The sequence below is a fragment of the Oncorhynchus nerka genome, linkage group LG2 (assembly GCF_034236695.1).
Source record: "Oncorhynchus nerka isolate Pitt River linkage group LG2, Oner_Uvic_2.0, whole genome shotgun sequence".
Lineage (NCBI taxonomy): Eukaryota > Metazoa > Chordata > Actinopteri > Salmoniformes > Salmonidae > Oncorhynchus > Oncorhynchus nerka.
The window spans coordinates 82678160-82704718 of record NC_088397.1 but is presented as its reverse complement, the minus strand read 5'-3'; the positions used below and the strand labels follow the sequence as shown (position 1 = coordinate 82704718).

Sequence of the window (26559 nt, the reverse complement as noted above, 5' to 3'; positions counted from 1 at the left end):
TCTCTCAGAATGACCTTCTTGATCCAAATCAGTCAGGTTTCAAGACTAGTCATTCAACTGAGACTGCTCTTCTCTGTATCACGGAGGCGCTCCGCACTGCTAAAGCTAACTCTCTCTCCTCTGCTCTCATCCTTCTAGACCTATCGGCTGCCTTCGATACTGTGAACCATCAGATCCTCCTCTCCACCCTCTCCGAGTTGGGCATCTCCGGCGCGGCCCACGCTTGGATTGCGTCCTACCTGACAGGTCGCTCCTACCAGGTGGCGTGGCGAGAATCCGTCTCCTCACCACGTGCTCTCACCACTGGTGTCCCCCAGGGCTCTGTTCTAGGCCCTCTCCTATTCTCGCTATACACCAAGTCACTTGGCTCTGTCATAACCTCACATGGTCTCTCCTATCATTGCTATGCAGACGACACACAATTAATCTTCTCCTTTCCCCTTCTGACGACCAGGTGGCGAATCGCATCTCTGCATGTCTGGCAGACATATCAGTGTGGATGACGGATCATCACCTCAAGCTGAACCTCGGCAAGACGGAGCTGCTCTTCCTCCCGGGAAGGACTGCCCGTTCCATGATCTCGCCATCACGGTTGACAACTCCATTGTGTCCTCGTCCCAGAGCGCTAAGAACCTTGGCGTGATCCTGGACAACACCCTGTCGTTCTCAAATAACATCAAGGCGGTGGCCCGTTCCTGTAGGTTCATGCTCTACAACATCCGCAGAGTACGACCCTGCCTCACACAGGAAGCGGCGCAGGTCCTAATACAGGCACTTGTCATCTCCCGTCTGGATTACTGCAACTCGCTGTTGGCTGGGCTCCCTGCCTGTGCCATTAAACCCCTACAACTCATCCAGAACGCCGCAGCCCGTCTGGTGTTCAACCTTCCCAAGTTCTCTCACGTCACCCCGCTCCTCCGCTCTCTCCACTGGCTTCCAGTTGAAGCTCGCATCCGCTACAAGACCATGGTGCTTGCCTACGGAGCTGTGAGGGGAACGGCACCTCACTACCTCCAGGCTCTGATCAGGCCCTACACCCAAACAAGGGCACTGCGTTCATCCACCTCTGGCCTGCTCGCCTCCCTACCACTGAGGAAGTACAGTTCCCGCTCAGCCCAGTCAAAACTGTTCGCTGCTCTGGCCCCCCAATGGTGGAACAAACTCCCTCACGACGCCAGGACAGCGGAGTCAATCACCACCTTCCGGAGACACCTGAAACCCCACCTCTTTAAGGAATACCTAGGATAGGATAAAGTAATCCTTCTCCCCCCCCTAAAAGACCTAGATGCACTATTGTAAAGTGGCTGTTCCACTGGATGTCATAAGGTGAAAGCACCAATTTGTAAGTCGCTCTGGATAAGAGCGTCTGCTAAATGATTTAAATGTAAATGTAAATGTTCAAGCACAATGTTAACCTTAGTGGAGAAGCAGCAGAAACCTGTGTGTTTCTCCCCTCAAGACATAGAATTTGGTTACATAACCAAGTAGCTCAATTTCAAATCATACCTGAATAGAGTTTTTGTTGAGCTTGATTTCATGCGTCTCTTTGGTAAATCTTTCAAATCAACAGAGAATATCTGTTGAACATATACAGTGTATTCACAAATAGTCATCAAGATGATACAGCAAACATTACAGAAGATGGGTGGCAGGGTAACCTAGTGGTTAGAGTGTTGGACTAGTAACTGGAAGGTTGCAAGTTCAAATCCCCGAGCTGACAAGGTGAAAATCTGTCATTCTACTCCTGAACAGGCAGTTAACCTACTGTTCCTAGGCCGTCATTGAAAATAAGAATTTGTTCTTAAATGACTTGCGTAGTCAAATAAAAAAATATTCAACGATATACTGTATTTCTAAAATTGTATACATCTTGGATTCATTGGCAGCATGGCTACAGGAGAGTTAATTACCTTTCCATAACCATTTACACATTTTAATAATTAGCAGACACACTTATCCAGAGCGGCTTACAGGAGCAATTAGGGTAAAGTGCCTTGCTCAAGCGCACATGGACAGATTTTTCAGCTAGGGGATTCAAACCAGCGACCTTTTGGTTACTGGCACATTGTTCTTAACAGCTAGGTTACCTGCCAATCTTTCCATAACTACACTATCTCTCATCTATTCACTCTCTCATTTCATATTAGCATTTTGATCTCATCCCATCCATCTCAGGCCTGCTGAAGTCCACGTTCGTTTCACAGGTCAATTCATTTTAATTACCGAGCATATCAATAGCCTATCATTGGGGTGGAGTGTGTGTGTGTTGTGAAGGTGAACCTAATTAAACTTAAAGCTCTCAGACACCCACTCACTCAGGACACGAGACAGATTTTTTAAATGTGACTTGCCAAGACACGTCAAATATCTGGGGTTTGAGATGATAGACGATAGTAACAGCACTTGTGTCTGAAGATTTACATGACTCCTTAACTTTTAGTCAAGCCTATCTGTACCTTTGTCGACAACGGCAATAAATTGCAGCACTACATTTTTACTATGCGTGCTACTATACATGTCTGTATCTGTATCTCATCCCTTATCTGTAACCAGTTCTCTTGAACGTAGTGGTTTTGCTCACTGCGGTAAAGCTAATTTGGCACAAACTGATTTAGATTAATACAGAGCCCCGCGCACAACAGCTGCAGCCAGCCAACAACTGTTTTAGCTGCTCCAGAGCAGTAGTAGCCAGCTACCCTGCATTTCAATGAAGGCCCTGGTACTTACTCAACATTCAACGTGCAACACTGTGATTGTTATGGCTGATGAAGAACTTTTTAATAGGGACAACAGTGAATGCCCAAAGCATACCATCACCATCAGATGAATGGATTTTAATTGAGAAGAGTAATGTTTTAATTACAACCGGCTGGTTTGGAGGCCCTCTCGATTTTTCCAATTTCCCCATTTACAGAACTTAAAATAAGTGTCAGATATACAATTAAAACAAGCACTCTCACATCTGAGTTATCTTGTTACAGGTGCAACAATGCCAAACCCGCAGACTGCTCTTGCTAGTATATGTTTTTTAAATTTAAGCTTACTTGTTAGCTTTTTGGTCTTCGTCAGAGCTTTTTCACATATCAAATACGCTGATGATAGTTAAAACCTCTTGGGGCTAGGGGGCAGCATTTTCACTTTTGAAAAAATAGCGTGCCCAATTTCAACTTCCTGCTACTCATGCCAAGTATATAAGATATGCATATTATTAGTATATTTGGATAGAAAACACTGAAGTTTCTAAAACTTTTGAATCATGTCTGTGAGTATAACAGAACTTATGTAGCAGGCAAAACACGAGGACTAACCGTTCAGATTTTTTTTTTTTTAGGTCTCTGTCTGTTCAGTAAGTTCTCGTTGGCAAACAATATTTCTTATTGCTTCCACTGGATGTCACCAGTCTTTGGAATTTGGTTGAGGTTATTTCTTTGTGCAATGAAGAAGTAGGCCAACTAGGAACTGGGTAACACTGTTGAGAGTTGCGCAAGACGTGAAAAGTAGCACTGGTTTGTTGTCTTCCTGTATTGAACAACAGATAGACCCGTCTACAATTTGATGGATTATTAACGTTTAAAAATACCTAAAGTTGTAGTACAAAAGTAGTTTGAAATATTTTGGCAAAGTTTATAGGCAACTTTTGAAATATTTTGTAGTGACGTTGCGTTTTTTGGAAGCTGTTTTTTTCTGGATCAAACGCGCTTTATAAATTGACATTTGGATATATATGGACGGAATTAATAGAACAAAAGGACCAATTGTGATGTTTATGGGACATATTGGAGTGCCAACAAAAGAAGCTTGTCAAAGGTAATGCATGTTTTATATTTTATTTCTGCGTTTTGTGTAGCGCCTGCAGGGTTGAAATATGCTACCCTCTTTGTTTACTGGTTGTGCTATCATCAGATAATAGCTTCTTATGCTTTTGCCGAAAAGCCTTCTTTTTTGAATTTGCCACGCTGCATTTTCACTGTTTTTTGCCCAAGTGGGACGCGACTGTCCCGCCTATCCGTAAGAAGTTTTAAAGTAGATAAAGTGATATCAACAACTGAAATATAAACTAGATCAATGGCAAATACTGTTATAGAGACAACTGACTTGGCCCACTGTCAGTTATTTTGAAGCTTAAAAAGAACTATGGAGGGAGCAAGGCAATCATACAGCAATGAATTACAAAAGCACATGCATTGACAACATCTCAGTCCATTACTACAACAGCATACAGGAATCACTTATTAAAAGACAACAGAGAAGTCACACAAGACATCTGAAGAAAGTCACACTTTTGTTTGACTGCACAAACATTGCTATTTATAGTCTTCCTGATATGACACTTTCCTGTCCATATGTTAATTATCAGATGCACTGTACAGCTTGAAACTAGAGCACAGAGTCTGTCAGGTACAATCCCAGAAACTGTTATTGACAATTGTGATGTCTAATGAAATCTATGCCAACGTAGAGTTTGATAATGACAATGTTGAGGATATTTATACCAATAAAGAGACCATCAATTCTCATGACTCCAGAAGCAAGACAAAGGACGTCTCCACAAAGAGTAGACCACAGGCTACAAACCAAGGTACAGAGAGCTCAGAGAGGAGATCCACCAGAGATGCTGCAATGTGTCTGGGGCTGCTGTGTGTTCTCCTACTGGCTGGGATCATAGGCCTGTTTGTATATTATAATGGAGAGATGGGCAGTTTTGAAGAGAACATCTTAGTTTATAAAACCAACTGCTCAGCTGAACAAGACCAGTTGCAGACCAAGTACAATACCATGACTAAAGATAGGGACCAGCTCCAGGTTGAAAGAGACAATCTTCAAGAAAAGTTCTCTGTGGTAGAACAACACACACAACAGGGATGGAGCTATTACAAGTCCACTTTTTACTTTACCTCTACTGAGAAGAAAACCTGGGAGTGGAGCCGAGAGGACTGTCAGGGAAGAGAAGCAGATCTGGTGGTAATAAACAGCAGAGAGGAATATGTATTTATCCATGGATTGAACAAGGAGACATTCTGGATTGGTCTGACTGACCGAGTTGAAGAGGGGATCTGGAAGTGGGTGGACAGGACAGCACTGACCACAGCGTACTGGGGCAGAGAACAGCCTAATAATCAGAACGGAATGGAGGAGGATTGTGCTGCGCGATGGTCCGATCTTTCTACCACAGACAACGGCTGGCATGATGCACCTTGCAACGAATTGCACTTTTGGATATGTGAGAAAATTGCCTTCCTGTAACTGAACTATAACTAAAATAAGACAAAAGGAAAGTTATGGCTCTGTCACATTGATTTCCATTACAACATTTTCGCATTAATCAACAATGATTTCAAGTTTTATGTATTTGGTTTTATTGTATTGGATCTCTTGGAGAGACATCTTAATAATTGTATTCTTTCAATTAAAAAATATACAAAAATTGAGTCTGGACCTTTTCTTATCTAAACAAATATGTCTGATGTCAACTTTTTAATCCTTTACTACATCTACAACAATCGTCAGATCCTTGATTTTCATGTAATAATAATAATTTCAGGGTGTCACGTTCGTTGAATGGAGGAGACCAAGGCACAGCGTGATTTGAATACATGTTATATATTTAATGAAGACGGACACTAAACAAACTACAAAAACAATAAAACTAATGTGAAGCTATACTACAAATGTGCAGAGACAGGCAACTAGACATAGACAATAACCCACGAAATACCCCAAAAAGATGGCTGCCTAAATATGGTTCCCAATCAGAGACAATGCTAAACAGCTGCCTCTAATTGAGAACCAATCTAGGCAACCATAGACATACATAAACACCTAGATGGTAAACAATCCCATAAACTTACAAAACCCATAGACAGTACAAAAATACCTACATCACCCATGTCCCACCCCGACCTAACCAAAATATATAAAGAAAACAAAGAATACTCAGGTCAGGGTGTGACACAGGGGTGATTTTTTTTTTCCAGTTACACACTTGTACAAGTATTTCTTGCATATCCCAACTCCCCCTAAGACACCAGCAGGGAATGGGTTAACCTCTTTGGAGTATCTCCCCCTTCTTCTCAATTTCCAGCTAAAGACATACCCTAATCAAACTGCCTAAAGCTCAGGCCCAGAGGCAAGGCTATGCATATTCTTGGTATCATTTGAAAGGAAACACTCTGAATTTTGTGGAAATGTGAATTGAATGTAGGAGAATATAACACAATAGATCTGGTAGAAGAAAATACATGGAAATAAACACGTTTTCTGTTTTTTATTGTTGTTGCATCATCTTTCAAATGATCAAGAACAGCCAAACATACAGATAGGATGCTGTGGATGATTTGAATGGAGAACATACGGTGGCAACAATAGCTGAGCAATGTTTTGGACAGATAACTTCAAAAATGAGTGAGCAACATGATATTGAGCATGAAGTCACCCAGGTGTCCCACACAAATGTACCCAAATGTACCCAAGTGGCCGAATTGGTACAGTAATACATTTTGAAGGAAATAACTATATACAAAATACATAAATGCTATTCTAACACAATATATATATATATATATATATATATGTATATATAAAAAATAAATAATAATAATAATAATACAAACAATTAACAAGGGTAACAATTTACATATTTTCTATTTACAATATTGTGAGGACCCTCGGTCCTCTACACAATATTGTGCTGCTGGTGCCATTGCCCATAGTAGTCTCTTTCTGCTGTAAAGCAAAGGCTTACTGAACAGGTGGTGCAGGTGATGGGGCATTTCCTGTGACAAAGGGCACAACGACGTCTCCCTACTGTGCCCTTTTTGCCCTGAGGCACATTCATGTCTGCAGAGATTAATCTGGGCAGGTGAACACCACTGGTTGGAGCAGAAGGGACAGAGGTAGAGGGGACAGAAGGTGCTACAGTGGACTTGCTGTAGCTAGCAAGCTCCTGGATGAGCAGCTCCCTGAAGGCTAGCTGTGAGATGGGGGACTGTCCACAGCTCTTAGCCATTTCCTTCTGGAAGATGAAGGCCTTCACCACAGCAATGTCAATGAAATGATAGAAAAATGTCTTGTACCATTTCATGGTCTTGTGGAGAACATTGTAGTATCCTATCAGCGCGTCTGACAGGTCCACACCTCCCATGCTCTTGTTGTAGTCCTTCACAGCAGCTGGAATGGGGACATTTTTTGTGGTCCATGCCCCGCACCGTCCTTCACGCGCCTGACGACGTATCTATCTATTTCCTCTATAATTTGGGTTAAATCTGTATACCTAGACTTTGTTTTAGCTTTTCCTGATTTATTCGCCATATTTTAAATAAATAAACTTGTTGAAAATGCTATTGACGATGTAATGCTATGAGTAACACCCGTGGCTCCGTCAAGTAGGATTTGCAATGGTGAATGAACCTCTTTTACGCCAGAGTTTATGACAAAGGTTGGTCTTCAAACGTATAACCATTACATATTGCCATTTACCTCAGCTCATTGGCTATCTTCCAAGCTAGATTTCAAGATGATCAGTGGTCATTGGGCCAAAATACAGTCAATCAACGATAGACCGGTCCTACCATTGGTGCACAATGATGTCATTGATTGGTGTCTTCAAATCGGTATATGTGTCCCGGGAAAAGAACCATCAAGTATGGTTACATTTACATTTACATTTAAGTCATTTAGCAGACGCTCTTATCCAGAGCGACTTACAAATTGGTGCATTCACCTTATGACCTCCAGTGGAACAGTAGTGCATCTAAATCTTTTCAGGGGGAGGGGGGGTGAGAGGGATTACTTTATCCTATCCTAGGTATTCCTTAAAGAGGTGGGGTTTCAGGTGTCTCCGGAAGGTGGTGATTGACTCCGCTGTCCTGGCGTCGTGAGGGAGTTTGTTCCACCATTGGGGGGCCAGAGCAGCGAACAGTTTTGACTGGGCTGAGCGGGAACTGTACTTCCTCAGTGGTAGGGAGGCGAGCAGGCCAGAGGTGGATGAACGCAGTGCCCTTGTTTGGGTGTAGGGCCTGATCAGAGCCTGGAGGTACTGAGGTGCCGTTCCCCTCACAGCTCCGTAGGCAAGCACCATGGTCTTGTAGCGGATGCGAGCTTCAACTGGAAGCCAGTGGAGGGAGCGGAGGAGCGGGGTGACGTGAGAGAACTTGGGAAGGTTGAACACCAGACGGGCTGCGGCGTTCTGGATGAGTTGTAGGGGTTTAATGGCACAGGCAGGGAGCCCAGCCAACAGCGAGTTGCAGTAATCCAGACGGGAGATGACAAGTGCCTGGATTAGGACCTGCGCCGCTTCCTGTGTGAGGCAGGGTCGTACTCTGCGGATGTTGTAGAGCATGAACCTACAGGAACGGGCCACCGCCTTGATGTTAGTTGAGAACGACAGGGTGTTGTCCAGGATCACGCCAAGGTTCTTAGCGCTCTGGGAGGAGGACACAATGGAGTTGTCAACCGTGATGGCGAGATCATGGAACGGGCAGTCCTTCCCCGGGAGGAAGAGCAGCTCCGTCTTGCCGAGGTTCAGCTTGAGGTGGTGATCCGTCATCCACACGGATATGTCTGCCAGACATGCAGAGATGCGATTCGCCACCTGGTCATCAGAAGGGGGAAAGGAGAAGATTAATTGTGTGTCGTCTGCATAGCAATGATAGGAGAGACCATGTGAGGTTATGACAGAGCCAAGTGACTTGGTGTATAGCGAGAATAGGAGAGGGCCTAGAACAGAGCCCTGGGGGACACCAGTGGTGAGAGCACGTGGTGTGGAGACGGATTCTCGCCACGCCACCTGGTAGGAGCGACCTGTCAGGTAGGACGCAATCCAAGCGTGGGCCGCGCCGGAGATGCCCAACTCGGAGAGGGTGGAGAGGAGGATCTGATGGTTCACAGTATCGAAGGCAGCCGATAGGTCTAGAAGGATGAGAGCAGAGGAGAGAGAGTTAGCTTTAGCAGTGCGGAGCGCCTCCGTGATACAGAGAAGAGCAGTCTCAGTTGAATGACTAGTCTTGAAACCTGACTGATTTGGATCAAGAAGGTCATTGTGTTAGTAACAACCAGGTCATTGTGTTAGTAACAACCAGAGGATTGCAATAAAACCAACCATGACTGGATAAACGTTTGTTTAGTGTGTGTAATTACCACGAAAGCATCTTCCAAAGTTGAATGAGACAGAAATCATGACGCAAGCGGTTTACCAATGTTTTGTGTTGGGCTATGAAAATGTATTTTATCAAACAAAATGAACATTCATTGTGTAGTTAGGACATTTGGCATTGCCACCAGAGGAAGATCTTCAATGGTAAGCAATTTATTTTATTGTTATTTCTGACTTTCATGACGCTAATGCTTTGTTGGAAAATGCTAGTAATACTTGTGTGTGTGAGGCGCCGTCCTCAGAAAATAGCATGTTTGCTTTCACAGTAACGGCTCTTTGAAATCCGACACAGCGGCTGGATTAAGATGTTCATCTTTTAAATGATGTAAGATACATGTATTTACAAGAATGTTTAAAACAACGAATGGTGTATTTAAAATGTTAGCTCTCTGCAGTTTCACCGGATGTCGGCCTGGTGGGACTTGAACGTCTCACCTACCCTAGAGAGGTTAAGTGCTTTGCTCAAGGGCACAGCGACAGATTTTTCACCTTGTCGGCCATGGGATTCAAACCAGCGACCTTTTGGTTACTGACCGGAACGCTCTAACTTCAAGGTTACCTGCCACCCTCACTGAAGCTAAAGTTGTGTAAGTCAAACTTAAGGATAATTTATGATAATTAAAGTGGATGAAGTGATATCAACAACAAATATGGCAAATACTGTAAATACTGCAATGGCAAATACTGTTATAGAGACAACTGACTTGGCCTACTGTCAGTTATTTTGAAGCTTTAAAAAGAACTATGGAGGGAGCAAGGCAATCATACAGCAATGAATTACAAAAGCACATTCATTGACAACATCTCAGTCCATTACTACAACAGAATAACATTTCTTAATTTCAAATGAAGTGTTACAAAAGCACATGCATTGACAACATCTCAGTCCATTACTACAACAGAATACAGGAATCAGACATTAAAAGACAACAGAGAAGTCACACAAGACATTGAAGAAAGTCACACTTTCGTTTGACTGCACAAACATAGCTATTTATAGTCTTCCTGATATGACACTTTCCTGTCCATATGTTAAGTCTCAGATACACTGTTCAGCTTGAAACTATAGCACAGAGTCTGTCAGGTACAATCCCAGAAACTGTTATTGACAATTGTGATGTCTAATGAAATCTATGCCAACGTAGAGTTTGATAATGACAATGTTGAGGATATTTATACCAATAAAGAGACCATCAATTCTCATGACTCCAGAAGCAAGACAAAGGACGTCTCCACAAAGAGTAGACCACAGGCTACAAACCAAGGTACAGAGAGCTCAGAGAGGAGATCCACCAGAGATGCTGCAATGTGTCTGGGGCTGCTGTGTGTTGTCCTACTGGCTGGGATCATAGGCCTGTTTGTCTATTATAACGGAGAGATGGGCAGTTTTGAAGAGAACATCTTAGTTTATAACAAGACCAGTTGCAGACTAAGTACAATACCATGACTAAAGATAGGGACCTTCAAGCAAAGGGACCTTCAAGCAAAGGTCTCTGTGGTAGAACAACACACACAACAGGGATGAAGGTATTACAAGTCCACTTTTTACTTTACCTCTACTGAGAAGAAAACCTGGGAGGGGAGCTGCCTGTCACCAAGGGAGTACCCCAAGGCTCAACCCTAGGCCCCACACTCTTCTCTCAATTTACATCAACAACTTAGCTCAGACAGTAGGAAGCTCTTTCATACATTTATATGCAGATGATACAGTCTTATACTCAGCTGGCCCCTCCCCAGATGTTGTGTTAAATACTCTACAACAAAGCTTAGCTTAGTTTCCAACAAGCTTTCTCTACCCTTAACCTTGTTCTGAACACCTCAAAACAAAGGTCATGGGGTTTGGTAAGGAAAATGCCTCTCTCCCTACAGGTGTGATTACTACTTCTGAGGGTTTAGAGCTTGAGGTAGTCACCTCATACAAGTTCTTGAGAGTTTGGCTAGACGGTACACTGTCCTTCTCTCAGCACATATCAAAGTTATATCTAGACTTGGTTTCCTTTATCGTAATCACTCCTCTTTCACCCCAGCTGCCAAACTAACCCTGATTCAGATGACCATCCTACCCATGCTAGATTACGGAGACGTAATTTAAAGATCGGCAGGTAAGGGTGCTCTTTACCATTTGGCCATCAGATTCACCACCAGCATTGGGCCAGTAACCGAAAGGTTGCTAGATCAAATCCCTGAATGAACGAGGTAAAAATCTGTCGTTCTGTCCCTGAACAAGGCAGTTAACCCATTGTTCCTACGCCGTCATTGTAATTACGAATTTGTTCTGAACTGACTTGCCTATTTAAATAAAGGTAAAATAAAAATAAAATAAAAATAGGATACATCACTGCAATCTATACTCCTCTGTAAACTTGTCATCTCTGTATACCTGTTGCAAGACCCACAGGTTGATGCTTATAAAACCCTCTTAGGCCTCACTCCCCCCTATCTGAGATATCTACTGCAGCCTTCATCCTCCACATACAACCCTCGTTCTGCCAGTCACATTCTGTTAAAGGTCCCCAGAGCACACACATCCCTAGGTAGCTCCTCTTTTCAGTTTGCTGCAGCTAGCGACTGGAACGAGCTTTAACAAACACTCAAACTGGACAGTTTTATCTCAATCTCTTCATTCAAAGACTCAATCATGGACACTTTTACTGACAGTTGTGGCTGCTTTGCGTGATGTATTGTTGTCACTACCTTCTTGCTCTTTGTGTTGTTGTCTGTGCCCAATAATGTTTGTATCATGTTTTGTGCTGCTACCATGTTGTGTTGCTACCATGTTGTTGTCATGTTTTGTTGTTACCATGCTGTGTTGTCATGTGTTGCTGCCTTGCTATGTTGTTGTCTAAGATCTCTCTTTATGTAGTGTTGTGTTGTCTCTCTTGTCGTGATGTGTGTTTTGTCCTATATTTTATATATACTGTGTATATATATATATATATATATTTATTATTATTTTTAAATCCCAGCACCCATCCCTGCAGGAGGCATTTTGCCTTTTGGTAGACCGTTATGGTAAATAAGAATTTGTTCTTACCTAGTTAAATAAATGCTAAATACATTTTATTTTATAAAGATGTATTGTTGGGCTGCACAACTGTGTTCAGTTAAATAATGGATAGCAGACTATCCTTGTTCATGGAGTATCAAAGTCATAAATGTAATACCTCATGATCTAAAATATATTCACTACTTCGTGTCCATGCGGTTGAAGAAAAAAACAGACAATACAATGATTCTCAATTCCATCTGTATTTGGGAAAATGTACATCAATTGATGAGGCGAAAATAAACAATATCGTCATGAACCCCTATTTGGAATAACCCCACCTTACCTCCAGTGTTTAATGAAAACACCTTCAAGTCCTGGTTCCAAAGTGGCATCATATATTTTGAACATGTGCATTATGATGGATCTCTACTGTCAATCAATCAATTCCAAGAAAGATTTTGATTATTCAAGGCCAATTTCTGTATATCCTTACAACTCAGAAATCTTAGTCAATCGCTTCAACAAAATGTGGATGAACCTAAGGCATCTAGCATTGAAGAAATACTGAAAGAAGCTGCTAAGCCAAAGAATGTGATTGCCAAGTTATGTCAAGGGATGACTGAAACTCGGCCAGATGGTTCAGAACCTGTAAAGCACTGTTTCCCAATCTCGGTCCTGGGGACCCCAACGGGTGCACATTTTGGGTTTTGCCCTAGCACTACACAGCTGATTCAAATAATCAGCTAATTTTTAAGCTTTGATTATTTGAATCAGCTGTGAAGCTCTTGAGCAAGAACCAAAACGTGCACCCATTGGGGTCCCCAGGATCAAGTTTGGGAAACACTGCTCCAAGGTAAAAATGGGAAACGATTTAAAGGAAGAATTTGAGGGGAACCATGGACACAGATCTGTGAAAATGCTCATACCTGCACCTACAATCTAAAACATAAAATACTGTTATTTAAGATAATTCATATGAGTTACTCCACTCCCTTCAGAATGCATGTAATGCACCCAGAAATGTTACATCTCTGTTGGAGAAAAAGCACCATAAGCTGTGGTCCTGTGACAAACTGACAACAGTTTGGGATAACGTATGTGCCATCATTTCATTATGTAGGAATTTGGAGGACATACTGTATGATCACCTTGGAGTATGTTTTGTACAGTGAGTGTCTTGTTTTTGTGTTATGTTGTTTGTGAAGTAGAAAAACAAAACAAATTGTAAAAAAAAGAGAGGGGACAGCTGAGGGATGATAGTTGCTAGCTCCTGGTTGAGAGGGGCCAGCCGAGGGTTGATAGTTGCTAGCTCCTGGTTGAGAGAGGCCAGCTGAGGGTTGAGAGGGTCCAGCTGAGGGTTGATAGTTGCTAGCTCCTGGTTGAGAGGGGGCAGCTGAGGGTTGATAGTTGCTAGCTCCTCGTTGAGAGGGTCCAGCTGAGGGTTGATAGTTGCTAGCTCCTGCTTGAGAGGGTCCAGCTGAGGGTTGATAGTTGCTAGCTCCTGGTTGAGAGAGGCCAGCTGAGGGTTGAGAGGGTCCAGCTGAGGGTTGATAGTTGCTAGCTCCTGGTTGAGAGGGGGCAGCTGAGGGTTGATAGTTGCTAGCTCCTGGTTGAGAGGGGCCAGCTGAGGGTTGATAGTTGCTAGCTCCTGGTTGAGAGGGGCCAGCTGAGGGTTGAGGGGCCAGCTCCTGGTTGAGAGGGGCCAGCCTAGGGTTGATAGTTGCTAGCTCCTGGTTGAGAGGGGCCAGCTGAGGGTTGATAGTTGCTAGCTCCTGGTTGAGAGGGTCCAGCTGAGGGTTGATAGTTGCTAGCTCCTGGTTGAGAGGGTCCAGCTGAGGGTTGATAGTTGCTAGCTCCTGCTTGAGAGGGTCCAGCTGAGGGTTGATAGTGGCTAGCTCCTGGTTGAGAGAGGCCAGCTGAGGGTTGAGAGGGTCCAGCTGAGGGTTGATAGTTGCTAGCTCCTGGTTGAGAGGGGCCAGCTGAGGGTTGATAGGGGCCAGCTCCTGGTTGAGAGGGGCCAGCCTAGGGTTGATAGTTGCTAGCTCCTGGTTGAGAGGGTCCAGCCGAGGGTTGATAGTTGCTAGCTCCTGGTTGAGAGGGTCCAGCCGAGGGTTGATAGTTGCTAGCTCCTGGTTGAGAGGGGCCAGCTGAGGGTTGATAGGGGCCAGCTCCTGGTTGAGAGGGGCCAGCCTAGGGTTGATAGTTGCTAGCTCCTGGTTGAGAGGGTCCAGCTGAGGGTTGATAGTTGCTAGCTCCTGCTTGAGAGGGTCCAGCTGAGGGTTGATAGTTGCTAGCTCCTGGTTGAGAGGGGCCAGCTGAGGGTTGATAGTTGCTAGCTCCTGGTTGAGAGGGGCCAGCCGAGGGTTGATAGTTGCTAGCTCCTTGATGAGAGAGGCCAGCCGAGGGTTGAGAGGGTCCAGCTGAGGGTTGATAGTTGCTAGCTCCTGGTTGAGAGGGGCCAGCTGAGGGTTGATAGTTGCTAGCTCCTGGTTGAGAGGGGCCAGCTGAGGGTTGATAGTTGCTAGCTCCTGCTTGAGAGGGTCCAGCCGAGGGTTGATAGTTGCTAGCTCCTGGTTGAGAGGGTCCAGCTGAGGGTTGATAGTTGCTAGCTCCTGGTTGAGAGGGGCCAGCTGAGGGTTGATAGTTGCTAGCTCCTGGTTGAGAGGGGCCAGCTGAGGGTTGATAGTTGCTAGCTCCTGGTTGAGAGGGGGCAGCTGAGGGTTGATAGTTGCTAGCTCCTGGTTGAGAGGGGCCAGCTGAGGGTTGATAGTTGCTAGCTCCTGGTTGAGAGGGGCCAGCTGAGGGTTGATAGTTGCTAGCTCCTGGTTGAGAGGGGCCAGCTGAGGGTTGATAGTTGCTAGCTCCTGGTTGAGAGGGGGCAGCTGAGGGTTGATAGTTGCTAGCTCCTCGTTGAGAGGGTCCAGCTGAGGGTTGATAGTTGCTAGCTCCTGCTTGAGAGGGTCCAGCTGAGGGTTGAGAGGGTCCAGCTGAGGGTTGATAGTTGCTAGCTCCTGGTTGAGAGGGGCCAGCTGAGGGTTGATAGTTGCTAGCTCCTGGTTGAGAGGGTCCAGCTGAGGGTTGATAGTTGCTAGCTCCTGGTTGAGAGGGGGTAGCTGAGGGTTGATAGTTGCTAGCTCCTGGTTGAGAGGGGGCAGCTGAGGGTTGATAGTTGCTAGCTCCTCGTTGAGAGGGTCCAGCTGAGGGTTGATAGTTGCTAGCTCCTGCTTGAGAGGGTCCAGCTGAGGGTTGATAGTTGCTAGCTCCTGGTTGAGAGGGGCCAGCCGAGGGTTGATAGTTGCTAGCTCCTGGTTGAGAGGGGCCAGCCGAGGGTTGATAGTTGCTAGCTCCTGGTTGAGAGGGTCCAGCTGAGGGTTGATAGTTGCTAGCTCCTGCTTGAGAGGGGCCAGCTGAGGGTTGATAGTTGCTAGCTCCTGGTTGAGAGGGCCAGCTGAGGGTTGATAGTTGCTAGCTCCTGGTTGAGAGGGTCCAGCTGAGGGTTGATAGTTGCTAGCTCCTGGTTGAGAGGGGCCAGCTGAGGGTTGATAGTTGCTAGCTCCTGGTTGAGAGGGGCCAGCTGAGAGGGTTGAGAGGGCCAGCTGAGGGTTGATAGTTGCTAGCTCCTGGTTGAGAGGGGCAGCTGGGGGGTTGATAGTTGAGCTCCTGGTTGAGAGGGGCCAGCTGAGGGTTGATAGTTGCTAGCTCCTGGTTGAGAGGGGCAGCTGAGGGTTGAGAGGGTCCAGCTGAGGGTTGATAGTTGCTAGCTCCTGGTTGAGAGGGGGCAGCTGAGGGTTGATAGTTGCTAGCTCCTGGTTGAGAGGGGCCAGCTCCTGGCTCCTGGTGAGAGGGGGCAGCTGAGGGTTGATAGTTGCTAGCTCCTGGTTGAGAGGGGGCAGCTGAGGGTTGATAGTTGCTAGCTCCTGGTTGAGAGGGGCCAGCTGAGGGTTGATAGTTGCTAGCTCCTGGTTGAGAGGGGCCAGCTGAGGGTTGATAGGGACAAGCTTCTGGTTGAGAGGGATCACCCCTGGTTTGAAAACAGGCCAGCTCCGGGTTGAGAGGGACCAGCTGAGGGTGAGAGAGACCAGCCCCGGGTTACGAGAAACCACCTCCGGTTTGAGAGAGAGCAGCTCCAGGTTGAGAGGGACCAACTCCGGGTTAAGAGACACAATCTCTAAGCAAAGTTCTCCGTGGTAGAACAACATGTACAACAGGGATGGAGGTATTACAAGTCATGCTTGTACACAGATTGAAAAGGGAGACATTCTGTATCGGTCTAACTGACAAGAGTTGAAGAGAAGGTCTGGAAGTGGGTAGTGGATTGCAGAGCACTGACCACAGGGTACTGGTGGAGGGCGGTGGCTAGGAAAAACTCCCTAGAAAGGCCAAAACCTAGGAAGAAACCTATAGAGGAACCAGGCTATGAGGGGTGGCCAGTCCTCTTCTGGCTGTGCCGGGTGGAGATTATAACAGAACATGGCCAAGATGTTCAAATGTTCATAAATGACAAGCATGGTCAAATCATCGTAATCACAGTGAACAGGTCAGGGTTCCATAGCCGCAGGCAGAACAGTTGAAACTGGAGCAGCAGCACGGCCAGGTGGACTGGGGACAACAAGGAGTCATCATGCCAGGTAGTCCTGAGGCATGGTTCTAGGGCTCAGGTCCTCCAAGAGAGAGAAAGAAAGAAAGAAAGAGAGAATTAGAGAGAGCATCCTTAAATTCACACAGGACACTGGATAAGACAGGATAAATACTCCAGATATAACAGACTGACCCTAGCCCCCCGACACATAAACTACTGCAACATAAATACTGGAGGCTGAGACAGGAGGGGTAAGGAGACACTGTGGCCCCATCTGATGAAAGCCCTGGACAGGGCCAAACAGGCAGGATATAACCTCACTCACTTTGCCAAAGTACAGCCCCCACACCACTAGAGGGATATCTTCAACCACCAACTTACCATACTGAGAGAAGGCTGAGTATAGCCTACAAAGATCTCTGCCACAGCACTGTCTGGGGGGGCGCCAACCCAGACAGGAAGACCACCGGCGGTTCGTTGCTCCAGAGCCTTTCCGTTCATCTTCACACTCCTGGGCCAGACTACATTCAATCATAGTACTTACTGAAGAGATGAGTCTTCAATAAAGACTGAAAGGCTGAGACCGAGTCTGCATCTCAAAAATGGATAGGCAGACCATTCCATTAAAATGGAGCTCTATAGGAGAAAGCCATGCCTCCAGCTGTTTGCTTGGAAATTCTAGGGACAATTAGGAGGCCTGCATTTTGTGACCATAGCGTGCGTGTAGGTATGTATTGCAGGAACAAATCGGAAAGACTGGTAGGAGCAAGCCCATGTAATGCTTTGTAGGTTAGCAATAAAACCTTGAAATCAGCCCTTGCCTTAACAGAAAGCCTGTGTAGGGAGGCTAGCATTGGAGTAATATGATAATTTTTTTTGGTTCTAGTCAGGATTCTAGCAGCCGTATTTAGCACTAACTGAAGTTTATTTAGTGCTTTATCCGGGTAGTGCTTTATCCGGAAAGTAGAGCATTGCAGTAGTCTAACCTAGAAGTAACAAAAGCATTGATTAATTTTTCTGCATCATTTTTGGACAGAAAGTTTCTGATTTTTGCAATGTTACATAGATGGAAAAAAGCTGTCCCTGAAACAGTCTTGATATGTTCGTCAAAAGAGAGATCAGGGTCCAGAGTAACGCCGAGGTCCTTCACAGTTTTATTTGAGACAACTGTACAACCATCAAGATTAATTGTCAGATTCAACAGAATATCTCTTTGTTTATTGGGACCGAGAACAAGCATCTCTGTTTTGTCCGAGTTTAAAAATAAAAAAGTTTGAGGCCATCCACTTCCTTATGTCTTCCTTATGTCTGAAACACATGCTTCTAGCGAGGGCAATTTTGGGGCTTCACCATGTTTCATTGAAATGTACAGCTGTGTGTCATCCGCATAGCAGTGAAAGTTAACATTATGTTTTCGAATAACATCCCCAAGAGGTAAAATATATAGTGAAAACAATAGTGGTCCTAAAACGGAACCTTGAGGAACACCGAAATTTACAGTTGATTTGTCAGAGGACAAACCATTCACAGAGACAAACTGATATCTTTCCGACAGATAAGATCTAAACCAGGCCAGAACTTGTCCGTGTAGACCAATTTGGGTTTCCAATCTCTCCAAAATAATGTGGTGATCGATGGTATCAAAAGCAGGATGAGGACAGATGCAGACCCTTGGTCTGACGCCATTAAAAGGTAATTTACCACCTTCACAAGTGCAGTCTCAGTGCTATGATGGGGTCTAAAACCAGACTGAAGCATTTCATATACATTGTTTGTCTTCAGGAAGGCAGTGAGTTGCTGCGCAACAGCTTTTTATAAAAATTTTGAGGCGAATGGAAGATTCGATATAGGCCGATAGATTTTTATATTTTCTTGGTCAAGGTTTGGCTTTTTCAAGAAAGACTTTATTACTGCCACTTTTAGTGAGTTTGGTACACATCCGGTGGATAGAGAGCCGTTTATTATGTTCAACATAGGAGGGCCAAGCACAGAAAGCAGCTCTTTCAGTAGTTTAGTTGGAATAGGGTCCAGTGTGCAGCTTGAAGGTTTAGAGGCCATGATTATTTTTATCATTGTGTAAAAAGATATAGTACTAAAACACTTGAGTGCCTCCCTTGATCCTAGGTCCTGGCAGTTGGTCAATAACAAAAGTTTATCTCAATACTTTGTTATATACCCTTGGTTGGCAGGTCAAATGTTTTCTGTAAGTCTTCACAAGGTTTTCACACACTGTTGCTGGTATTTTGGCCCATTCCTCCATGCAGATCTCCTATAGAGCAGTGATGTTTTGGGGCTGTTGCTGGGCAACAGACTTTCAACTCCCTCCAAAGATGTTCTATGGGGTTGAGATCTGGAGACTGGCTAGGCCAGTCCAGGACCTTGAAATGCTTCTTACGATGCCACTCCTTCGTTGCCCGGGCGGTGTGTTTGGGATCATTGTCATGCTGAAAGACCCAGCCACGTTTCATCTTCAATGCCCTTGCTGATGGAAGGAGGTTTTCACTCAAAATCTCACGATACATGGCCCCATTCATTCTTTCCTTTACACGGATCAGTCGTCCTGGTCCCTATGCAGAAAAACAGCCCCAAAGCATGATGTTTCCACCCCCATGCTTCACAGTAGGTATGGTGTTCTTTGGATGCAACTGAGCATTCTTTGTCCTCCAAACACGACGAGTTGAGTTTTTACCAAAAAGTTCTATTTTGGTTTCATCTGACCATATGACATTCTCCCAATCTTCTTCTGGATCATCCAAATGCTCTCTAGCAAACTTCAGATGGGCCTGGAAATGTACTAGCTTAAGCAGGTGGACACGTCTGGCACTTCAGGATTTGAGTCCCAGGCGGCGTAGTGTGTTACCTATGGCAGGCTTTGTTACTTTGGTCCCAGCTCTCTGCAGGTCATTCACTAGGTACCCCCATGTGGTTCTGGGATTTTTGCTCACCGTTCTTGTGATAATTTTGACCCCACGGGGTTAGATCTTGCGTGGAGCCCCAGATCGAGGGAGATTATCAGTGGTCTTGTATGTCTTCCATTTCCTAATAATTGCTCCCACAGTTGATTTCTTCAAACCAAGCTGCTTACCTATTGCAGATTCAGTCTTCCCAGCCTGGTGCAGGTCTACAATTTTGTTTCTGGTGTCCTTTGACAGATCTTTGGTCTTGGCCATAGTGGCGTTTGGAGTGGGACTGTTTGAGGTTGTGGACAGGTGTCTTTTATACTGATAACAAGTTCAAACAGGTGCCATTAATACAGGTAACGAGTGAAGGAGAGGGGAGCCTCTTAAAGAAGAAGTTACAGGTCTGTGAAAGCCACAAATCATGCTTGTTTGTAGGTGACCAAATACTTATTTTCCACCATAATTTGCAAATAAATTCATTAAAAATCAGATTTTTTTTTTCAAAGTACTTTGTGCAAGACACAAGTAATTTTTCCAACAACTGTTTACAGAGAGATTATTTCAGCCCTATTCTAAAATGGATTAAATAAATACAAATTCTCAGCAAACTACACACAATACCACATAATGACAAATCAAAAACAGGTTATTAGTCAGAAATACCTTATTTACATTAATTTGAAGTCGGAAGTTTACATACACTTAGGTTGGAGTCAGTACTTCCGGGTTGGAGCGAGCGGTTGCATTCGCACTTCGGCCGCAGGTTGTATAACTTTTCATTACATTTCATTACATTTCACTATAGTACAACGGTTTGATTTGTCTAATCTTAGCAATTTCTTCTTAGCTAGCTACATAGCCGTCTTTGTATCAAAGATAATTGCGTAATTATCGTATTTCGTCGTCCTAACGCAGTCTACACTGCTATCTGCCCATCAGCTAGCCAGCTCCTTTCCTGAGGACGGCTCACCTCTCACAGTTCTGGGCGACTTTAACCTCCCCACGTCTACCTTTGACTCATTCCTCTCTGCCTCCTTCTTTCCACTCCTCTCCTCTTTTGACCTCACCCTCTCACCTTCCCCCCCTACTCACAAGGCAGGCAATACGCTCAACCTCATCTTTACTAGATGCTGTTCTTCCACTAACCTCATTGCAACTCCCCTCCAAGTCTCCGACAACTACCTTGTATCCTTTACCTCTCGCTCTCATCCAACACTTCCCACACTGCCCCTACTCGGATGGTATCGCGCCGTCCCAACCTTCGCTCTCTCTCCCCCGCTACTCTCTCCTCTTCCATCCTATCATCTCTTCCCCTCTGCTCAAACCTTATCCAACCTATCTCCTGATTCTGCCTCCACAACCCTCCTCTCCTCCCTTTCTGCATCCTTTGACTCTCTATGTCCCCTATCCTCCAGGCCGGCTCGGTCCTCCCTCCCGCTCCGTGGCTCGACCACTCATTGCGAGCTCACAGAACAGGGCTCCGGGCAGCCGAGCGGAAATGGAGGAAAACTCGCCTCCCTGCGGACCTGGCATCCTTTCACTCCCTCCTCTCTACATTTTCCTCTTCTGTCTCTGCTGCTAAAGCCACTTTCTACCACTCTAAATTCCAAGCATCTGCCTCTAACCCTAGGAAGCTCTTTGCCACCTTCTCCTCCCTCCTGAATCCTCCCCCCCTCCTCCTCTCTGCAGATGACTTCACAACCATTTTGAAAAGAAGGTCGACGACATCCGATCCTCGTTTGCTAAGTCAAACGACACCGCTGGTTCTGCTCACACTGCCCTACCCTGTGCTCTGACCTCTTTCTCCCCTCTCTCTCCAGATGAAATCTCGCGTCTTGTGACGCCCGGCCGCCCAACAACCTGCCCGCTTGACCCTATCCCCTCCTCTCTTCTCCAGAACATTTCCGGAGACCTTCTCCCTTACCTCACCTCGCTCATCAACTCATCCCTGACCACTGGCTACGTCCCTTCCGTCTTCAAGAGAGCGAGAGTTGCACCCCTTCTGAAAAAACCTACACTCGATCCCTCCGATGTCAACAACTACAGACCAGTATCCCTTCTTTCATTTCTCTCCAAACTCTTGAACGTGTCGTCCTTGGCCAGCTCTCCCGCTATCTCTCTCAGAATGACCTTCTTGATCCAAATCAGTCAGGTTTCAAGACTAGTCATTCAACTGAGACTGCTCTTCTCTGTATCACGGAGGCCCTCCGCACTGCTAAAGCTAACTCTCTCTCCTCTGCTCTCATCCTTCTAGACCTATCGGCTGCCTTCGATACTGTGAACCATCAGATCCTCCTGTCCACCCTCTCTGAGTTGGGCATCTCCGGCGCGGCCCACGCTTGGATTGCGTCGTACCTGACAGGTCGCTCCTACCAGGTGGCGTTGCGAGAATCTGTCTCCTCACCACGTGCTCTCACCACTGGTGTCCCCCAGGGCTCTGTTCTAGGCCCTCTCCTATTCTCGCTATACACCAAGTCACTTGGCTCTGTCATAACCTCACATGGTCTCTCCTATCATTGCTATGCAGACGACACACAATTAATCTTCTCCTTTACCCCTTCTGACGACCAGGTGGCGAATCGCATCTCTGCATGTCTGGCAGACATATCAGTGTGGGATGACGGATCATCACCTCAAGCTGAACCTCGGCAAGACGGAGCTGCTCTTCCTCCCGGGAAGGACTGCCCGCTCCATGATCTCGCCATCACGGTTGACAACTCCATTGTGTCCTCCTCCCAGAGCGCTAAGAACCTTGGCGTGATCCTGGACAACACCCTGTCGTTCTCAAATAACATCAAGGCGGTGGCCCGTTCCTGTAGGTTCATGCTCTACAACATCCGCAGAGTACGATCCTGCCTCACACAGGAAGCGGCGCAGGTCCTAATCCAGGCACTTGTCATCTCCCGTCTGGATTACTGCAACTCGCTGTTGGCTGGGCTCCCTGCCTGTGCCATTAAACCCCTACAACTCATCCAGAACGCCGCAGCCCGTCTGGTGTTCAACCTTCCCAAGTTCTCTCACGTCACCCCGCTCCTCCGCTCTCTCCACTGGCTTCCAGTTGAAGCTCGCATCCGCTACAAGACCATGGTGCTTGCCTACGGAGCTGTGAGGGGAACGGCACCTCAGTACCTCCAGGCTCTGATCAGGCCCTACACCCAAACAAGGGCACTGCGTTCATCCACCTCTGGCCTGCTCGCCTCCCTACCACTGAGGAAGTACAGTTCCCGCTCAGCCCAGTCAAAACTGTTCGCTGCTCTGGCCCCCCAATGGTGGAACAAACTCCCTCACGACGCCAGGACAGCGGAGTCAATCACCACCTTCCGGAGACACCTGAAACCCCACCTCTTTAAGGAATACCTAGGATAGGATAAAGTAATCCTTCTCACCCCCCTTAAAATATTTAGATGCACTATTGTAAAGTGGCAGTTCCACTGGATGTCATAAGGTGAACGCACCAATTTGTAAGTCGCTCTGATAAGAGCGTCTGCTAAATTACTTTAAATGTAAATGTAAATGTAATTAAAACTTTTTTCAACCATTCCACAAATTTCTAGTTAACAACTATAGTTTTGGCAAGTCGGTTAGGACATTTACTGTGTGCAAGTCATTTTTCCAACAATTGTTTACAGACAGATTATTTCACTGTATCACAATTCCAGTGGGTCAGAACTTTACATACACTAAGTTGACTATGCCTTTAAATACCAGAAAATTGTCATGGCTTTAGAAGCTTCTGATAGGCTAATTGACATAATTTGAGTCAATTGGAGGTGTAACTGTGGATGTATTTCAAGGCATACCTTCAAACTCAGTGCCTCTTTTCTTGACATCATGGGAAAATCAAAAGAAATCAGCCAAGACCCCAGAAAAAAATCTGTAGACCTCCACAAATCTGGTTTATCCTTGGGAGCAATTTCCAAACGCCTGAAGGTACCACGATCATCTCTACAAACAGTAGTACGCAAGTATAAACACCATGGGACCACGCAGCCATCATACCACTCAGGACGGAGATGTGTTCTGTCTCCTAGAGATGAACGTACTTTGGTGTGAGAAGTGCAAATCAATCCCAGAACGACAGCAAAGGACCTTGTGAAGATGCTGGAGGAAACGGGTATAAAAGTATTTATATCCACAGTAAAACGAGTCCTATATCGACATAACCTGAAAGGTCACTCAGCAAGGAAGAAGCCACTGCTCCAAAACCGCCATAAAAAAAGCTAGACAATGGGTTGCAACTGAACAAGGGAACAAAGATCGTACTTTTTGGAGAAATGTCCTCTGGTCTGATGAAACTAAAAATACAACTGTTTGGCCATAATGACCATCATTATGTTTGGAGGAAAAAGGGGGTGGATTGCAAGCCGAAGAACACCATCCCAACCATGAAGCACGGGGGTTGTAGCAACATTTTGTGGGGGTGCTTTGCTGCAGATGGGACTGGTGCACTTCACAAAATATATGGCATCATGAGGGAGGAAAATTACGTGGATATATTGAAGCAACATCTCAAATCATCAGTCAGGAAGTTAAAGCTTGGCCGCAAATGGGTCTTCCAAATGGACAATGACCCCAAGCATACTTCCAAAGTTGTAGCAAAATGGCTTCAAGACAACAAAGTCAAGGTATTGTAGTGGCCATCGCAAAGCCCTGACCTCAATCCTATAGAAAATTTGTGGTCAGAATTGAAAAAGTTAATGCAAGCAAGGAGGTCTACAAACCTGACTCAGTTACACCAGCTCTGTCAGGAGGAATGGGTCAAAATTCCCCCAGCTTATTGTGGAAAGCTTGTGGCAGGCTACCCAAAAAGTTTGACAGAAGTTAAACAATTTAACATCGCATTCATGAAAAAAGAACTGTTGTTGCACCAATGTGTACCTAACCATAAACATAATTGCCTTTCTTAAAATCATCTTGCATATTTAGTTAATATTGCCTGCTAACATGAATTTCTCTTAACTAGGGAAATTGTGTCACTTCTCTTGCGTTCTGTGCAAGCAGAGTCAGGGTATATCCAGCGGTTTGGGTCACCTGGCTTGTTGCGAACTGTGTGAAGACCATTTCTACCTAACAAAGACTGGAATTAATTCGCCAGATTTTTACATAATTATGACATAACATTGAAGGTTGTGCAAAGTAACAGCAATATTTAGACTTATGGGTGCCACCCGTTAGATTAAAAAACGGAATGGTTCCTTATTTCACTGAAAGAATATACGTTTTGTTTTCGAAATGATAGTGTAATGAAACAGCAGGGAGCAGGTCTCGAACCCTCAACCTTCTAGCCCGAAGTCCAGTGCGTTATCGACTGTGCCGCAAAAGCATCGATATCCGTGCTTATAAACCCAGGGTCGTTACAATAGTTTCCGGATTTTACCATATTACTGACCTAAGGCTCGTATTTCTGTGTGTTATTATATTATAATTAAGTCTATGATTTGATAGAGCAGTCTCACTGGTAGACAGCAGCAGGCTCGTAAGCATTCATACAAACAGCACTTTCCTGCATTTGCCAGCAGCTCTTCGCTGTGCTTCAAGCATTGCGCTGTTTATGACTTCAAGCCTATCAACTCCCGAGATTAGGCTGGCAATACTAAAGTACCTATTAGAACATCCAATAGTCAAAGGTATATGAAATACAAATAGTATAGAGAGAAATAGTCCTATAATAACTACAACTTAAAACTTCTTATCTGGGAATATTGTAGACTAATGTTAAAAGGAACCACCAGCTTTCATATGTTCTCATGTTCTGAGCAAGGAACTTAAACGTTAGCTTTTTTACATGGCACATATTGCACTTTTACTTTCTTCTCCAACACTATGTTTTTGCATTATTTAAACTAAATTGAACATGTTTCATTATTTATTTGAGACTAAATTGATTTTATTGATGTATAAAAGTTAAAATAAGAGTTAATTCAGTATTGTTGTAATTGTCATTACTACACATACAGTGGGGCAAAAAATTATTTGGTCAGCCACCAATTGTGCAAGTTCTCCCACTTAAAAAGATGAGAGGGGCCTGTAATGTTCATCATAGGTACACTTCAACTATGACAGACAAAATGAGAAAAAAAGTCTGAAAATCACATTGTAGGATTTTTAATGAATTTATTTGCAAATTGTGGTGGAAAATAAGTTCCCAATCAAAGCCAACGATAGACAGCTGTCCCTGATTGAGAACCATACCCGGCCAAAACATAGAAATACAAAAACATAGAAAATAGAATGCACACCCAAATTACACCCTGATCTTAGAGCTTTTATGTCTCCATTTTGGGTTTGGGCAGGGTGTGATTTGGGTGTGCATTCTATTTTCTATGTTTTTGTATTTCTATGTTTTGGCCAGGTATGGTTCTCAATCAGGGACAGTTACCGCCCCCCCCACTGGAAATCTGGTGCTTACCACGTGCACCTCTCCTTTGGCTGCATGCCCACTTTAGCACGGCACGTGCGGGAAGCTGGAACAGGCCACACTGGGTTCTCCAGGCGAACTGGGGATACCGTACGTAGAGCTGGTGCAGGATAACCCGGGCCGAAGAGACGCACCGGAGACCAGGTGCGCTGAGCCTGCACAATCCCTCCTGGCTGAATGGCAACTCTAGCACGGCAACTGCGGGGAGCTTGCAGAGAGCGCACCGGGCTATGACAGCGCACTGGAGACACACGGCGCAGAGCCGCATAACCTGGTGCCTGACTAGTGACTCTCTCCCCACGGTAACCACGGGGAGTTGGCTCAGGTCTATAACCTGACTCCGCCAATCTCCCCGTGTGCCACCCCAAATTTTTTGGGGGGGCTGCCTCATGCCTGCTTCGCTGACTTGCCTCCTCATATCGCCGCCGCTCTGCTTTAGCTGCCTCCAGTTCCTCCCTTGTACGGCGATATTCCCCAGCCTGCTTCCAGGGTCCCTTGCCGTCCAGGATCTCCTCCCATGTC

General features: G+C 45.3%; 1 protein-coding gene across 1 annotated transcript; it reads left to right on the top strand.

The window, feature by feature from the left end:
* Positions 1-4368: 4368 nt before the first annotated feature.
* Positions 4369-5418, top strand: LOC115146284 (CD209 antigen-like protein E). Its single transcript, XM_029688277.2, has one exon. The coding sequence runs from the start codon at positions 4432-4434 to the stop codon at positions 5242-5244; it is 813 nt and encodes a 270-aa protein (XP_029544137.1). The 5' UTR covers positions 4369-4431; the 3' UTR covers positions 5245-5418.
* The last annotated feature ends 21141 nt before the right edge of the window (positions 5419-26559 follow it).

Excerpts from the sequence above, each read along its gene's own strand:
- LOC115146284 (XM_029688277.2), top strand. The coding sequence starts at position 4,432 with ATGTCTAATGAAATCTATGCCAACGTAGAGTTTGATAATGACAATGTT.